Source organism: Lagopus leucura, unplaced genomic scaffold (assembly GCF_019238085.1).
Source record: "Lagopus leucura isolate 7727_CA_CO unplaced genomic scaffold, USGS_WTPT01 Super-Scaffold_100044, whole genome shotgun sequence".
Taxonomy (NCBI): domain Eukaryota; kingdom Metazoa; phylum Chordata; class Aves; order Galliformes; family Phasianidae; genus Lagopus; species Lagopus leucura.
This window is the reverse complement of record NW_024962291.1, coordinates 368017-380090: the sequence shown is the minus strand read 5'-3', so window position 1 is coordinate 380090 and position 12074 is coordinate 368017. Positions and strand designations below refer to the sequence as shown.

Sequence of the window (12074 nt, the reverse complement as noted above, 5' to 3'; positions counted from 1 at the left end):
CAAAAAAGAAAACAGTTAAAGCTTAGGAGAGCAGAGCCATGCAGTTCTGGATTCCAAGGCTAATGGTGACTTTGGCTTTGGGATAAGTTCTGCTGAATGAATGCTGCTACTTAGAAATTGCTTTAAGGTTGCTTTGTTTTCCAGAGTTTTGGTGGGGGGTGTTTTCCATCCAATGTATGGTCTGTCAGAGCTCTCGCTAAAATTCTGTATTTACTTGGAGAAACAAAATAGCTGGGGGCAGATTTGGACTAAAAGCTGATTGTGGTATTGAGAAGAAACATAATATTCAAATAATCTGTGGTAAATTGAACCAGTTTTTGAGCAGAACCTATGGTTAGCATTAGTTTGCGGTGAGGAGGAGTGCTGAAGCTAACACAGCTGTGTGCTTGTATTTTTAGTTAGCAGATTCTAAAGACTTGGGTAGGCTTCCAGCAAGTGGGCTCATCAATTAAGGCAGCGTTGTTAGGCTAGAAGTGAAAGTAGTGTTCTGTAGAATAATAGCATTGGATATTCGTGTGAGTAAGGGAGGTACAGTGCTGATAAGGCTTCATCTTCGTATAAAGTGGCAGTTCATAGAAGTTAGTTTTAGTTAGTTTATGGAACTGATTTATATTAAGACTTCGGTAGTGGATCTCTGGCAGAGGCCGTCTAATGCTCTAGAGGTGTTAAATCTGTTTTGAATGTTGCTAACTGAGCCACTAAGTGTGACAGTGTTGGGATTTCTGCCAAACAAATGGTTTCAAAATCACTTTAGGTTTCTGTGTCTTGAATTACACTGCAAATGATTTGTTTCTTGAGTAAAATGCTATCATTTCTCTTAGTTGGTTCTCTGTGAATCTCAAGTTTGGTATTTATTGCTGTTGTGCATATTGATTTTGTTGTTGATCTGAGTGATTCCTTGGAGCTGGTAGCATTCTTGAATGTGCTTTTCAAAATCTAATTGGAGTGTTATGCATAAGAAATACAGCAGTATTTGTTGAAATGGCAATACACTGTCACAATTTCAAATTGCTCCATAGTGAAGAGGTTATCAGAATAAGGTTTTTAAGTGCAAATATGTAGGTTACTACTTCAGCAGGTACTGCTTAATAATGAATCCCATGATAATGATTGGGGAAATGATAATGACTGAGTTTTGTTTTTAAAAAGAAGGAAAAAGCTTTTTTTTTTAATTCTCTGTCATATTCTCCATTTTGTGACTTGGGAATTGTGCTTTACTTGATTTTCGTTATTTTTGCAGGACAAGAGCGAGAAATCATAGCAGATGATCTTCCTCATCCATTTGGGTTGACCCAGTACAGTGACTACATCTACTGGACAGACTGGAATCTTCACAGTATAGAAAGAGCAGACAAGACCAATGGGAAGAACAGGACGCTTATTCAGGGCCATCTGGATTTTGTGATGGATATTTTGGTCTTCCATTCTTCACGTCAGGATGGCTTGAACGATTGTGTGCAAAATAATGGCCATTGTGGTCACCTGTGCCTTGCCATACCAAATGGATTTAGATGTGGCTGTGCTGCACATTATACCTTGGATCCCAACAGCAGGAACTGCAGTTGTAAGTTTCTTCTGGTCATCAGGTGCTTGTGATCACTTTCAGTATAGAGCCCTGTGGGCAGCTCAGTAGCACCCAGATACTTACTCACTAACCCACAGCACAGGGGAATAGGATCAGTCAGAAGGGTGAGTGTGAGAAAATTCTAGTTAAATGGGAAGACAGACTCTGTAACTCCACATGCTTCTCACTTCTTCCTCCTTTCCCCCAGTTTTATTGCTAAGCATGACATCATATGGGGTGGAACATCCCTTTGGTCTGTTTGGGTCAGCTTTCCTTACAGTGTCCCTACCCAACTTCTTGTGCAGCCCCACCTGATGGGCTGGTGAGGCAACGTGAGCAGCAGAAAGGGCCTTGAGCCTGTGTAAGCACTGCTCACCAGTGACTGAATCATAGAAGTGTTATCAACACTGTCAAAAATCCAAAACATAGGACTATACAAGCTGCTATGAAGAAAATTGTCTCAGCCAAAACCAGTACAATCTCCACCCCTTATTCCATACACTGTCATGCTCAGGTCCTGTGCTATCCAATACGTTCTCATTAACCACAATCTCTGTTCTCATCCTCTAATTCTCATACACAGATATTATTCCCTTAGTCCGTTACTTCCTTAACCTGTTCTGCACAGCCTTACCCATGGGCTGTGGTCCTTTCAGAGGCATATTTGCTTCATCATGGCCTTATCTATGGTTACAGATGCTATGGGGTATGCCTGCTTCAGTGTGGACTTATCCACAGGTCACAGTCCGTCTTGAATTCATGCTGTAATTCCAGACTGCCCAGTACTGCTGCAGTGCTACAGCAGTAGTTCCCTGGCCATCTGCCAGCCCACGCTCATGTCCATAGCTATTATCAAACTGTTTCCAGGCAAGTAGAGTAAGATGATAAGGAGTGCAGCAAACAACAAAAGTGCAAGCGGCAGCCACTGACAAGTGCTCCCAATACACAGTAAGCTAGCAAGTTCTGGACCAAGAACAGGACCTGCCAATTAGTAGCTAAACAATCATAAATACAGTCTAACACACTCCAGTCAAATCTGCTACTATCTCAAACTCTTCGTGCTTCATTCTGGGTGCCAGGAAGGACAGTTGTGGGTTAAATCTGGTAGGCAGCTGAGCGCTGTGCAGCTGCTCACTCTTTGCAGTTGGGGTGTCAACAAGAGTTGTACTTCAGCACCAAACACTTCCAAAGCAGCTCAAACCCCTTCATACACTGCCAGTATCTCTTATTTGGAGTACAATAAGCCTCACATACATCCTTTGATCTTACTTGGTTTTAATGTCAAAACTGACTTTCAAGAGGATTTGGACTATTTTCTTCCTTTTCTCAAAAGCTTATTTAGTTTTCAGTGTGAACATAGTTGTCCATTTGAGATTTTATCCTCAGTGTTCATTGTTTTTTGTGTTGGTTTCCAGCAGTATGTTTGACCACGTAAGTCACATTTTCTTATGCATTCTGTTTTGTCTTGTTTTCAGCTCCAACCAGTTTCCTGTTGTTTAGCCAGAAATCTGCCATCAGCCGAATGATACCTGACGATCAGCAGAGTCCAGATATCATCCTGCCTATGCATGGTCTAAGGAACGTGAAGGCTATTGATTATGATCCCTTAGATAAATTGATTTACTGGGTAGACGGGCGTCAGAATATTATAAAAAGAGCCAAAGATGATGGCACTCAGGTAAGTTTATATGGTGTATATGATTTTGTGTGGGTTGTTCTCTGAGCTTTATAACTTTCTCCTCCTGTCCCTTGCACCAAAGAATCATCAGTCTAAACTTTATTCTTGCCAATGCTTATTCACATATATTCTGTTTGTATGTGAAAGTGACAGAGGGCTTTCAGGATTGTGAATTTTAATGTGTACACGAAGTAGTGTAACAGAATGTAGTACACCATGTGTATCTGAAACTGCAAGCCTTGAACTGTGATGTTTAGCTAAGTGTGGGCAATGATGTAAGGGTGATTCACTGTCTAAATTATATTCGAGAACAGTAGTTTAAAATCAATATTCTTTCATGCCAGTTGTGTGATCATATTGTCATCATAGTAAAGCTCTTGCAAAATGAAGACTCTCTTTATACAAGCTGTAGTTAAATCCTGATTGAATGTACAACTGACTGTTGTGTCAGATGGGGATAGGCTTATTCACATGCTTCATTGTTCTATTGGGTTGGGTGCATAGTTGTTTTGGGCTATTCACACAACAGTAGAAAGAAGTGTGCTGTTCTTTTGGGCAGTGTTCTGTGTATGTTAGCATAGCTTAACTCCCAGGACAGGATAACAGATCATTTAAAAGCTACAGTTTGAATAAGAACACAAAAGGAAATGGAGAATAGGCAACATATATTTTCCTTGTTCTGAGCAGTTATCTAAACAACATAATATGATTTCAGTGGAACTGGGCTGGCCTCTTTGTACGTCTGGGGAATCAGTGGTTTTACAGTACCCTTTAAAGAAATAGTTTGTGATTTTACTTTTTGGCCATCTCTCTTTTTAGAATGGGAGGAGGTCTCTTAGTATAAGCAGCTAGCTGGGTTGTGGATGAATTTTGAAGTGTTTTTGTTGATTACACTAGGTGCTAATTGTTGCAGTCTGTCTTCTCTTTGGTACTTGCTAGGTGCAAATTGCAATGGAGATTCATCTGCTCTGCTTTCCACTAAGCTGGTCAGATAGCTTTGAAGACACAGATTCCCTGCAAATTTTGACTTACCAATTTTCACTAATGATTTTTTACTGAATCTTGCTAATTCATGCTTTTTGCAGATGATGCATATTGCGTTCATACCTGGGTAATGTTACCCTCAATTTCAATAAAAGACCTATTCATCAGTATTTCTGGGCATGCTGGTCAAGCAAAAGCAGGGGTAAAGATTTAAATAGAAAAAGGAAGCATTATATTGCTATGTAGAACTCAGTGGATTAGAACCAATTTATTGAAATATAACTTTCTTAAGTAGTTCTGAGTGACTCATTTTGGCATAAGCTGAGTACATTATAGTGTGTTCATCTTTCTAGACCCATACAACCTTTTTCTGCTGCTGTTTTCAGTTTTGCGTGGGGAATGCCCTATTAGGACACTTGAAGAAGCCACCACTTCCTCTGACCTTCATCATCTGACTAGTAGCATTCATCTTTGAAAAATGCTTAGATGTTGCAAGTCCTGCCATCAGTGTTAGTATCTAAGTGGCACTGGGATTAGGAGTGCACTACTGAAATGTTTCTGATGTTAAAGAAACAGCAGAAGCATAGTTTTCCTTTGGGGACTCTTGGTATGCTCTAGTGTTTTCTTCATGGAAGTAAAGTATTGAAGTGCATGTTGGATATATAGTATATAGAGAGGAGCTACTAAGGGAGTTCAGTTTGGAGGCAGGTTGTGGGGGAGTTGAGGGTAATGGTTCCTGAAACTTGACAGTAATGTGAGATTTTGTGAAGAACTTCATAATGACACAAGGGTTATGTACAATTATGTGCAAAGTAATGTTAGTACAATTGTGAGGTGAATCTGTGGCCATCTGATGTGTGAGCAAACAGACTAGGTTTCATTGGAAGGTCTGAATTTATAAGAAGCAGGTCTTAAATTAGCTGCTATGCTACAAGCCATACAGAAAGGAGCCTTTAGGAGGAGATTCAGATACATTCAGCTGGCTGGGTAACAGTACACATCTTGCCAGGAGACTGCCCTGTTTGTTCTGCTGTTTTCTTCAAGATTGTTCTGTGTGCAAACATGCACTATTGTTTTCTTCCGTCTTCTGCTAATTAATTCTACTTATAGGAGGCTCCAAGAAGGGTTTTGCATAGTCTTATGGATTTTGTTCTGATGTTTTTCCTCACATCCACAATTTGAATCATGTATTTTTTTTATTATGCTTTGTCACAGTTATTTTATTTGGTGTTTCCTTGCGGTCTTAGGCTTTTCTAGGTGCTCACGTAGGTAAACGGTGCTTTTTGTACAGAGTTCTTATGGAGCAATGACTGGAAATCATTCTCTAAATGCTGTCTTGCAGCCTTTTACTGTCATGAGCTCTCCAAACCAAAGCCAGAACCCAGAGAAGCAGCCACATGACCTCAGCATTGATATATACAGCCATACATTGTACTGGACCTGTGAGGCCACAAACTCCGTCAACGTTCACAGGCTGAGCGGCGAGTCAATAGGGATGGTGCTGCGAGGCGACCACGACAAGCCCAGAGCCATTGTAGTGAATGCAGAGCGGGGGTGAGATCCCTTTCTTATACCTCATACAGAGCACGTTTGGGATGTGTATCAGCTGTGTGTGCTGATGCTTAAATGCCAGTTTACTGATAGATGGCTTGCCATGTGTTTGACAGATGTTGAATGACAATATGTCATAACCATGTGGATGCAGCAGTACCCAGAGACTCTATCTGGAACATCTGTGGGACTGGGTTTTTTTGTGCAGTTCTGAATATACTCTTCACAGTTCAAAAGCTGCTGTGGGGAGAGGGGGATTAGAGGAAAGATGCTAATCTTATTGGGACTGACTCACTTGGACATGGTTTGTGTTTATATAAGCTTTTCTGCTTTCTCTGTTAAAATGGGAGTTTAGCTTTGCTGATCTCTTAAACACTCAGCTTTTCTATTCCAAGTTTTTAAATAACTTAAAGATAAATATGCTTTTAAATTAAAAGAGGTCAAAATGGCAGAGAGACTGTGTTGAATGCAGTGGGTACCTAGGAGGGCTGAATTAGTGATCTCTGTCCTGAACTTGTCCTTCCTTAGTTCCAGAAATCCTTCCTCTCCATTGGCTCTGTGTTCTGATTGCTGCCACTCTTCATTTACACCATCACGAATTGCTGTGCAGTAGTGTAACCTATGGTATAGGGGAATTTGCCCCCAAAAGATAATGGAAATGTCTCAACATGCCAGTTAGCAAATATTTGGGGTTCAGCAGCTGGTTAGATCTGGATCTTTCCTGTGGGGAGCAACAGCCACCACAGTCATCCCTGCGTAAGCTGTTGGTTTCAGAACCCATGTGCAAATGTGAGCTACTTGCCCCGAGTTCTGAAGCTCTCACCTCAGCAGCTCCTGCCTTTGTTCGCAGGTACATGTATTTCACCAACATGCAAGAGCGAGCTCCCAAGATTGAGCGTGCAGCCCTTGATGGCACAGAGAGGGAAGTGCTTTTCACAACTGGGTTGATCCGACCAGTAGCACTGGTGATTGACAACAAACTCGGAAAGCTTTTCTGGGTGGACGCGGATCTGAAGCGCATCGAAAGCTGTGACTTGTCAGGTACGTGGTATGCGGTTAAATATTTGGAGCAGCATGTGCTTGTGTGTACAGGACATTATTCCTTCTTTGATACTGACCCCAATAGCTTTTACAGTTGCCATTTCTGTGCAGGCAGTCACAGCTAACAATTACTGGTGGGCTTCTTTGATGTGATTGGAATAAATGTGTCTGTAATGGTTGCTGCTCTCCAAGAGGGACATTTGACTTTTGATATCTTTTGATATCTTGTAACTCATGCTAGATCAGATTTAAATAGGTGTTAGCCATCACAGAACCTCTGGATTGCTCCCTCCTTTTATTTTCCTGTGATTTAAAAAGTTGGTGTAACTCCTCAATTTTTCTTGTGTTTAGAGTTTGCAGGCTACTATATTAAGGTAGCTTGAAGAACAAACTGAAGGGGAGTGGCTTTCTTCTAATAGAGATGATAAGGCAGCTGATGTGTGATGCACTGGTGTTGCAAAACAGTGGAAGGAGATTTGTTGCACTTTTCCCACATTAGTAAAATAAAGCATTACTTCACATCCATAGGGACAGCAGTTCTTACAGAGCATTTAATCGTTGAATACGCAAAGCAGCTGACAGTGCTGAAAAAAGGGAGAAATCTGCTGTGTGGCACATAGGATCCAATCTCTGTGATGCATTCTTATTGTGTGTGCAAAAAAGGAAATTCTTAGAAGAAGCACAGAAGGAAGTAAACTAGCATCAGGCAGTTAATTAATGGCATTCTAATTGGAATCAATGTTACGTTCTTATGCTTGGCTGCGCTGTACATAATTTATGCAGTAAATTAGGTGAATCTAGTGCTCATTAGCATTTTTATTACGTATTCAGATTCCGCAATCTCATTTTGTGTAGATGTCCAAAACTTAAATTCCAAAAGTTAAATTTAAATTCCATTTTTCCTGAACATGGAGGTTTTCTACTTTGCTGCTGAACTGGGTTTAGAAACCTCAGAGATTGCTTCTGTTTGTTTCAAAAAGTGGTGTTTCTTTGTTTATTTTTGGTGGGTTTTATTTGTCTTTTAAATGAGTTAGAAATGGTTTCTGTTGATCTCAGGTGCTAACCGTGTGACTCTGGAGGACTCCAACATCCTTCAGCCAATGGGACTGACTGTGCTGGGGAATCACCTGTACTGGATTGATCGGCAGCAGCAGATGATTGAGAGAGTGGAGAAAACTAATGGGTACAAAAGGACTAGAATTCAAGGCCGAATTGCTCACCTAACAGGCATTCATGCTGTGGAGGAACTTGATATGGAGGAATTCTGTGAGTTTCTTCGAATACCAGATGTTTTTCCACTCTTGGTCACTGTCTCAAGCTGCATGTTTCAATAATATTGGCTTTAGCTTAGGCCATGGAGTGCTTTTAACTTGAGGGGCTGGACTATGATAGAGGAGAAATAAGTTTCTCATTCTTGTCCAGAGGAGGCCTTTTGCACAGCTATAATATGTGATTTCACAGCACTTAGTTAACTGCTTTGTACCAGGTCGCATGATAGTGAATTAACTCTCAAAGCTGTTTAGAAACAATTAATGATTGCTAATTTTTTAAGTACAACCAAGTAACAGAGTTGGAAATACTTTCATAAAGAAAGAAAAGGGAGTAGTACCTGCCTTTTCTCATGGGGTTTCAGACCTATTTGTAAAGCATGACTGGTTTGACTCAGGGTGACAGATGGTATAAAAGCCTCCAGTAAGGAAAGGAGAATAGGCAGGATGCTCTGAAAACATACCTTTGTGGATGTGGAATTTCTCCTTGATTAGAAGTGGAGCCATTTTAGGTGCTCCATTCTGAAAGAGGTAGGTTATTTTGGACCTTATTTTTCTGGCTTACTTACTCAGTTCCTGCTCTCCGAACGCTGAACTTCAAACATTCTGTGCAGGATTATTTTGTAGTAGGTACCTGGGAGACAGCAGAAACCTTCATCCATCCTCATGCTGCCTTCTTCATGGAAATAGGCCAGTTTGGTAGCTACCTCAGGATGTGCTACTGTTGCAGGGAGAAAAGCAGCAAACTCTTGTAGATGATCCCTACATTTCATATTCCCCCCAAGGCACACTGAATGCAGAGTGAAGAAACCTGGGAAGAGGAATATGCTTACTTTATTTTTTAGGGCAGTAAAGTTTTTCCCCTCTATCCATATTCCACCTTGCCCTATGGAAAGATGGGGGAGTACAAGGCTACAGTGTGGCAGACTAAGGGAATGTAAGTCTATGGTCTGGAGAGGAGTAATGCTTCCAGTACATGGAGGGTTGGGGCTAGAAGTCTTATACAGGGAGGATGCACATGAGCGCAAGCTTGCCTGTGTGGGTAAACTGTTGGAAGGAAGGTAGTGTATTTAAGCTGTAGCTGATTCTATTTGCTAATCCTTATCCAGATGTTCTTTTTTTCTTTTCACAACACTCAGTTTTTCTTCTTCTGTGCCATTTCTCATATTTTAGTGCATTTCAAAGGTAGTAAGTACATAATGATGGAAAAACAATTTTTCTTTAAATCTCAACACTGTTAATAAGAAAACAGGGGGAGAGTGGACTTTCATATCCCATATGTTTTTAAGAAAGTTTATTTTATTATGGCAAGGGTAATGTTTCTTCTGAGTTGCACTGAAAGGAAGCACTTTTTTACATCTGAAATCTGTCCAACGTAGGCAACTTCTGTTACAACAGGAGAGTAAAAATAAGCACGTGTGTGTGCATGCCCACACAAATGTACATGAGGGCACTTTTCCTGCTTGTGCTTCAAACAGTGGTGTCTCCAACACTGTGTTAAATTGATGAATTTGCTGAAGGTGAAAGCAGACTGCTGAGAAGCCTGAACAGATGGAAAACAACTTTGGCACAGAAGTAGTGATAACTGTACCATTTCTTCCTAGTGGAACTTCCTGGTCCTTACTGGTAGTAAAGAAAGCATTATGCAATGGCATTGTGAGTAACAGGCTCTGGCCTCACAGATCACTCCAGCAGATGCTTTAAAGCATTCAGCTGGGCTGGGATCCTCAGGCAGTGCCTTCACCTGTCTGTGCCAGTTTCTCGTCCAACTAATACTTCCTTAATTTGATTTCGTTACAAATTATTGGGTTCTCTGCACTTTTCAGTAACTGATTTGGGAACATAGCCATGCAGCTTCCCATTTTACAAATATATAAGTAACTGTGTGTGCTCATGTTGCAGTTTTGTGAGTAACAGGGAAGTGCTGAGGGTGCATAGAGGATAGGACTGGATAATAAGAGGTCTTGGAAATTAGAAGTAAATTTTCCTCAGGGTTTGGTGGGCTGGCATACTGCAGCAATGACTGTCAGTTTTTGGTGCATGGCAACCAGAGAAGTGCGGATGGGATGTCTGGGTTTGCCTTAAATATGTCCTTCTCAAATCTCCTCCCTCACTTCTCTTCACCTGAGCTCCCAAATTCATTTTATAAGTTCTTTGAAGGTCTCTGTATCACTGCAACCAGGAGAAATATAGTCCTCATGAAGTAGTAAATCAGCTTCTGAGCACAGAACTGAAAATCCTTGCATTTACTTTCCTATGAATTTGCAGTGAAATCTTAGTTACTCAACTAGAAATGTTTTGTGGGTGGCTTTGTGAGTTTGTCTTAGCTAGTAGCTAAGATTTTCTTTTTTGTTTTGTTTTGTTTTAACACTATCTAATCATTCTTTCTGTGTGCTTTTCCAGCTGCACATCCGTGCTCCCGTGAAAATGGTGGGTGCTCACACATCTGCATTGCCAAAGGGGATGGGACTCCAAGATGTTCATGCCCAGAGCACCTTGTGCTCCTGCAGAATCTCTTAACATGTGGAGGTGAGTTATGTTTAACAGTGCTGCTAAGTGGTTTACGTTGGAAAAAAAAGAAAATTAAGAACCCCTGGAATATCAAATTTGGTCTGTGACATGCTGCTAAGTTTTGAGAACTGTCTATCTGGAAGAAGATATTTTCAAAACCAACAATGAATGAAATCAGAATGACCAGAATCAAATGGTTACTGTTGCAAGAAACTTGCCTGCCACAGTACTTGACTTCCATGTGGTACAAGATTATATGAACTTCCTGCAGGAGGTTGTATTTGAATCCAGAACGTGGATTTATACATACTAGACAAGATGTTGAATTCTGTATTAAATGCACCTTTTCTGCCGGCTGTTTTCTGCTTCAACTTTTGAACATGTTTGACTTTTCACTGTGTGCAAAACACACTTGTTAGACCATACGATGGTTGCATCTTCTACTGAGATTTGCATCATTGTATGATGTGGCAGTTCGTACTGTAAATGAATGCATATAACAATGTTGGTAACCAATGATGATCTCTGTTGAAACTGTATGTATGATTCCTGCAGTACTCCAGCTTTTCAAATAATGTGATAACATGAAACATTGTGCTGTGTCATTAGTGACAGACAGTTCAAAACCTCAGTTGCAGTTCTTCTTAATAAAGGTAGCTGTTGTCTTTCCCCATGTAGACATTCCCTTTACAGTGCCCTCTCACAGCCCCAGGAATTTTGATAATTGTTACCTTACTATTGCAGAGGGCATTTAAATGGGGGGAAAAAAATACTTCTTTTTTGAGAAGTATCCTGTGTTAAATTATTTGGCTCTTTTGGTCCTCTAGGCTTTCTTTATGTATTCAATTTGTTGTGGATTTCATTTTTCTGGCTGAGCTCTGACCTCCCATGGGACAGTCCTTTCCATTATAAACTGTTTTCTTTCCCATGACCACAACACACTGTGTGGTTTCAGAGTAGTGGAGGTTACATCTGCAGGAGGAAAAATAAAACAATCTCCTTATATTTCTTGCTGTACTTCTGTTGAAAAACCTGGCCAATTCTTAGTTCCACTGCTTTGTTGTCTTCCCCCATGAATCTTAAAATTAAGGGGCCTTTCTTTCAGTCTCTGCTTCTTGTTTTCCTTCTGATCCTTCACTAAGATTGCAACAGCTTTGTAGTCTGTCTTGTCTGCAGTAGTAGTAGCTCATAGCAAGTATTTCAGAATAGGTTGGTAGCTGTTTTGGTTGGGGAAAGTTTTGTCAAGTGTGTTCACGAGAATATATGAACAAGTTTTTAAATGCAAACTCGTGCCTGCCAAGTGCAACCATAATGCAACATTAAATGTGGCTGTAGATGCAGAAATAGTAATCTGTCTGCTGGATTATCTACACAGTACGCTCCTATACAAATTAATTCCAGAATTATCTTGATGCGTCCGTCTGGCATCCTTACCATATCTACAGCTGCCAGGTCACTGGTTGGGTTTGTAAACCTC

The 12074-nt window shown here is 40.7% G+C and overlaps 1 protein-coding gene across 2 annotated transcripts in view; it reads left to right on the top strand.

Moving 5' to 3' along the window:
- Positions 1-12074, top strand: part of LRP5 (LDL receptor related protein 5) — a 129682-nt gene that overhangs the window by 110602 nt on the left and 7006 nt on the right. For both annotated transcript variants that reach the window (XM_042884596.1, XM_042884597.1), the window contains exons 12-17: positions 1241-1564; positions 3040-3242; positions 5569-5780; positions 6628-6818; positions 7875-8084; positions 10490-10615. In XM_042884596.1, the coding sequence (XP_042740530.1) occupies positions 1241-1564; positions 3040-3242; positions 5569-5780; positions 6628-6818; positions 7875-8084; positions 10490-10615 (1266 nt within the window). The remainder of the gene's footprint in view (positions 1-1240; positions 1565-3039; positions 3243-5568; positions 5781-6627; positions 6819-7874; positions 8085-10489; positions 10616-12074) is intronic.